Here is a 6,000-nt window from a genome sequence, read left to right as displayed (position 1 = left end):
AAATGCTGGAGAGGGTGTGGAGAAAAGGGAACCCTCTTGCACTGTTGGTAGGAATGTAAATTTATACAGCCACTATGGAGAACAGTAAGGAGGTTCCTTAAAAAACTAAAAATAGAACTACCATATGATCCAGCAATCCCACTACTGGGCATATACCCTGAGAAAACCACAATTCAAAAAGAGACGTGTACCACAATGTTCACTGCAGCACTATTTACAATAGCCAGGACATGGAAGCAACCTAAGTGTCCATCAACATATGAATGGATAAAGAAGATGTGGTACATATACAATGGTATATTACTCATTCATAAAAAGAAACAAAATCGAACTATTTGTAGTGAGGTGGATGGACCTAGAGTCTGTCATACAGAGTGAAGTAACTGAGAAAGAAAAAAACAAGTACCGTACGCTAACACATATATCTGGAATCAAAAAACAACAACAACAACAACAACAAAACATGGTTCTGATGAACCTAGGGGCAGGACAGGAATAAAGACACAGACGTAGAGAATGGACTTGAGGACACGGGGAGGGGGAACGGTAAGCTGGGACAAAGTGAGAGAGTAGCATTGTCATATATACACTACGAAATATAAAATAGCTAGCTAGGGGGAAGCAGCTGCATAGCACAGGGAGATCAGCTCGGTGCTTTGTGACCACCTAGAGGGGTGGGATAGGGAGGGTAGGGTGAGATGCAAGTGGGAAGGTATATGATGATATATGTATACATATAGCTGATTCACTTTGTTATACAGCAGAAACTAACACAACATTGTAAAGCAATTATACTCCAATAAAGATGTTTAAAAAAAAAGAAAAAGCTGGTTGGTTACAAGCAGATCACATTTGTTCTCAGGACTCTAATATTAAATGGGTATTTGTGTGTCTGTGAGTGTGTGTGTGTGTGTGTGTGTGTGTGTGTGTGTGTGTGTGTGTGTGTGTGTGTGTGTGTGTGTGTGTGTGTATGCCTGTGTGTTTTGGTTTGGTTTTAGTTCTTGGCTAGAGCCTCCTCCACACTGTCAGCTCTTCTGATCCAAACTGTAATCCAGGTCATCAAGGGAATTCTTCAGCCAGTGCTCCAACACTCAACTTACTTCCTTTCCTAACCTTGACTGACCGTGAGTATAGTATAACAGGAGTGAGCATGGTGAGAAAAGTCTCTGGATTAGAAGTCACAAACTGTGATTCATTTTCCAGTCCTGGTTCTGTTTTAGGAGAAGTGACTGTCACTTGTAAACTGCTCTCAATTCCAACAAGTCATTTCATCTTTCTGACAATTTGCAATTTATTGTTTTCTCCCTTTGATACAGAGCAAAATGACTATTTACCCTTTTGTCATATCAAGAAGAGTTGGGTTTCTATAAAGGTAGACCCATCCCCAACACTTTATGGAGCTTCTGATCTCAAAGGGACAGAGTGTTTCCAAGACTCTCAGGACCCCCACCTTCACCACCAAATCTTCACAGAAGAAGGTCTGCCATTTACTCACGGAGCTGCTCCAGGTGGTCAGCACTCTTAGACTCGGGCATGGCAGTGATGGTCACCAATGGACATGAATTCCCTCCTAGCGTCTGGCAGAGAACCTCCTGACGGAAGTAGACCTGCTTGGGGTTCACGCTTTTTTCCAGAACGTCAAGGTGAGTCTGGAGCAGAGATGAAACAGAAGTGTATATTAAGATTTTTGATAATAACAATAGGTGAAAGCAGCAACAAAGCTTATATTCATCTAACTCCTTATAGTTTAGAAGTATTTTGTTAAACTAATCTGCCTGACAGTGGGCATTAAGTGATTTAAAAGGGGTGCTCTTCCTACTCCCTGGAAGAAGTTCAATGAGGCTGAACAGGAAGCATCATGCCTGCCTATGTCTGCACAGTAGAATATCTGTTTTCAAGTTGCACTGAAAGCAAAGAGCAAGGGCATACAACATTCTTCCCATGACAGTTGCATGTAAAGAATGCTGTTACCATGAAGACAGAGTACATGCAGGACACTCGGGAACATGAGACAGAGCTTCAGCAGTGCAGATTACTTTAGAATCAAGCAATATAAGGAGAGTTGGGAGCATATTGAAGGAAAATAGAAAGCAATTGATCCAGGGAGAATGCTAAGCGAAGAGAACCACTAACTGGTAGCAACTGATTTTCCCTACCCTACCTTCCCATTTAAACACTCATTTAAAATGCAGAAAGATACAAAGATGGGGTAACCATTGAAAATAGGGCTCTTGGTCAACAATCTTTAAGACCTCTGAAGATACTTTCAATAACCCAAACAGTGGAATTAGTCATAAAGACGTTAAGAGATTGCCTCCCAACCACACTGCACACCCTAACAATAGGGACACGGTGACTTCAGTAACCAGTGAAAGGGAAGCAGTCCTTCTCCAACACAAGAACGTCAGTGCACACAATCGTCCTTCCAGCTAAAGATCAAATAGGTATTATCACATTCAAATAGGTATTAAGAGGGTTGAGGAAAAACTGCCCACCTTGTTATTTAACAAATAACATGTCTGCTAGACAAATGAAACAAACATGACTCCTATGAAAATATTTATAAAAGATTCATAATATATTTTATGAAAAATGGAGTATTGCCTTCAAAAGGTAGAGGAAGTGCTTACATGTGAAAAAGATTTACTACAGAGGTGCTAAGCAGAATAATGGCTCCCCCAACGATGTCCATGCCTAATCTTCAGACCCTGTCAATAAGTTACCTTACATGGCAAAAGGGACTTCACAGATATGTTTAAGACTGAGGTCTATTTGAGGTGGGGGGATTATCCTGCATTAACCAGTTGGGGCCAATCTAATCAAAAGTACTTAAAAGCAGAGAACTTTCCCCAGCCACAAAGGACTAGAACCACATGCAAAGGACTCAGCCTGCTATGCTGGGGGGTAAAGGGGTAAAAAGTTGAGGAATGCGGTGTCCTCTAAAAGCTGGAAAAGGCAAGGAAATAGATTCTCCTTCACCATCCTCCAGAAGGAACACAGCCCCAATACCTTGACTTTTGCCCAGTGATTTTTATCCATGTCGAACTTCTCACCAAAAGAGCTGTTAATTTTTTTAATTGTTTAAGCTACCAAATTTGTGATAATTTGTTACCACCACAATAGAAAACCAATACGTTGGGAAATAAGAGAAAGAATTTCCTAAGTTAAGTAAAAATCTTAGCATCTTGGTAGGAATAGACTAAAATCTACTTGTACTCTATTGAAACATTTGACTTACAAGGAAAAAGAAAAAGTTCCAAGGAAAGAAAAGATTACCAGATGATTCTGTGGCCTTCCCTATAGCTTCAGGGATACCTGAAAATTTGACCCTGAATCATATCCTCCTTACAACTGAGACCCCAAATCATCTGCCTCCACACAGCCGGTTTCCTAGATTAATATGAATTTATTATACCCTGTCTGCATCAACGTAAGTTTAACATCCTAGGAAATTCTTGCCCAGGAAAATAGAAATTACAAATAAATTTATTTTTCATAAATGTACTATTTTTCAGGAACATCTCATCAACTCTTCAATAGAAAGTATCAATGACTTGATCCAAGACCCTTTGAACTCCTCTCCTCAAGATTCTTGTCTTACAGTGTCCACCAATCTTTAACCATTATATCATGATCTTTACCCAACGCTAATCAAGCCCCTACATTAAAATACCTGACCTTAACAAAACTTTAAAGTCTTAATAAATACTCCAGCTTTGCCCTTCCCACTTTGAGACACTATCAAGACTCTGTCATGTTCTCCCTTATCAAATATATTAGTTTCCTAACACTTCTGTAACAAATTACCACAAATTTGGTGGATGAAGACAACATGAGTTTGTTGTATTACAGTTCTGGAGGTCAAAAGTCCAAAATGGGTTTTACTGGGCAAAAATCAAGGTCTTGGCAGGACTGCACTCCTTCTGGAGGCTCTATAAGGTAATTCATTTCCTTGCCTTTTCCAGCTTCTGGAGGTCAGCTGCTTTCTTTATCCCATGGTGTCTTCCTCCACGTTCAAAGCCAGCAATCGCATCATTCCTACCCTGGCTACCGTAGTCAAATCTCCTTCTCTGACTCTGACTCTTTTGTCTCACTCGTTCATGGCTAAGGACCCTTGTGATTACATTGGACCCAGTCTAATAGTTCAACATAATCTCCCCATCTCAAGAGGCTTAACTTAATCACATCTGCAAAGTCCTTTGTGCCACATAAAGTAACATCCTCACAGGTGGTTCCAGGGATTAGAATATGAACACCTTGGGGTGGGCGGTGGGCATTATTCTATCTAACACACCAAGGTACAGAATACACTTAGGTCTGTGTTAGAAACAGGTTGTTCTGGTAGTATTTCTTAGAGCCAGCATTTGACACAATACTAAGAAAAAGGAATTAGAAGGATCATGGCTACCCCAGGTTCAAGATGAGATTCAGCTAAGGCCCATTTATCTGACCAAACCTTTGTACTTCAGTCTTCTGATTGTTTGTCAAGTGCTAATGAATGCCACGCATTGTTGTGATGCACCAGCACTAGAGACTGGACGGTAGTCTCACAGCCCTGAGGAGACAGGGAGGCTAACTAATGGTATACACACAAACACAAAGGCCCTGCTTAGAGTTTGAAAGTACAGAGGATTATAATCGAGTAAACCTATAACCAGCCAAGGTTTTGCTCATGAGTTTCTGCTCATACATGCTCAGTTAGGCAAGAGCTCAAAAAACATCATCTTATCTTTATTGACAATAATAACTTGAAGACAAATTTCAGCTGCCCCAAATAAAACTAAAGAATGATATCAAAGGACAGTTCAGTTAAACAAGTTTTGTCTAAATGACTATTGGAAAACACAGTTACTACATAATACAAACATAAAAAATAATTTTTTAGGGAGAAAACACATATTATCAAATGTTAATCTCATCATCTGGTTCTAAAATGAAAGTAAAAAGAAATGTGTAAGTAAGAAATAAAGTAAAACAAAATACTAACTTTTCAACTTACATGAACATAATATTATTTAATTCTTGAAAACGGAAAGGCAGAATAGCAAGTTGACTAAGAGGGCAGGCTCTTGAGTCAGACTGCCTGGGTTCAAAGTTTGGTTGTGGATTCTAGAAGAGTCATGTAAATTCTGTACTTAACCTCTTTGTTAACTCAGTTTTCTCCTCTTTAAAATGTATATAAAATGGCATTACCTATGTCTTTCAATGATTGCTATAATTTAGCGGTTTATTGTGTATGAAAAGTGCCTGTCATACAGGAAACACTCAATTTCAGCTGTTATTTTTGATGAGGAAATGTAGGTTCAAATTTTTTTTAAGAACTAAAAGGGAAACACCAGTAGAATTATAAACACTGTAGGAAAAAAAAATCAAAGAAAATATGGTCACTCCATGTTGCATAAAAGAGAAAGAAAGAAAGAGAGAGAGAAAGGGAAGGAAGGAAAGAAGGCAGGAAGGAAGGAAAGAAGGGAGGGATGGAGGAAGGGGGAGAGAAAAAAAGAAAGAAAAGCAGTGAAGCATGGAAAATAGTGCAAAACCAAAATGACAGAAGTAACACCGAAAATTGTCTTGAGTATAAACAGGTTAAACAGCCTTATTAAATGACAAAAACTTTCAGATTAGTTTTTTTAAATCTCACTGCCTATTGTATATAAAAGGAACTTTCAAAGAGAATTTTAAAAAGACCCATGATGTGTATGAAAAACATTCCTAAATTATCTTCTTGTTCTGTTTGCCTCCACTAAAATATTTTAAAAGAGAAATATTGAAACTAAATGGTTAAGCAAACATAAATTAAAGCAGGCCTGGCAATAGTGATATATGACAAAGTCATATTCAAGACCAAATGCATTAAATGGGATTTTAAAATCTTATTTTGATAAAGGGCACAATTCACAATGCACATAAAAAACTCATAAATCTTAAGAATCAAATAACACAGAATTGAAATGTACAACACAAAAATGGCAGGAAGGGAAATAATTGTACTAAGAGTGGGAG

At 38.5% G+C, this 6,000-nt stretch overlaps 1 protein-coding gene across 1 annotated transcript in view; it reads right to left on the bottom strand.

Moving 5' to 3' along the window:
* Window positions 1-1,278: 1,278 nt before the first annotated feature.
* AGBL1 (AGBL carboxypeptidase 1) overlaps window positions 1,279-6,000 on the bottom strand; it is a 216,117-nt gene continuing 211,395 nt past the window's right edge. The window contains exon 17 of the mRNA XM_059058824.2: window positions 1,279-1,649. Within this exon, the coding sequence (XP_058914807.2) occupies window positions 1,488-1,649 (162 nt within the window). The 3' untranslated portion in view covers window positions 1,279-1,487. The remainder of the gene's footprint in view (window positions 1,650-6,000) is intronic.

Source organism: Kogia breviceps, chromosome 3 (genome assembly GCF_026419965.1).
Source record: "Kogia breviceps isolate mKogBre1 chromosome 3, mKogBre1 haplotype 1, whole genome shotgun sequence".
Lineage (NCBI taxonomy): Eukaryota > Metazoa > Chordata > Mammalia > Artiodactyla > Physeteridae > Kogia > Kogia breviceps.
The sequence above is the reverse complement of the archived record's forward strand: the minus strand, read 5'-3'. Positions and strand labels throughout refer to the sequence as shown.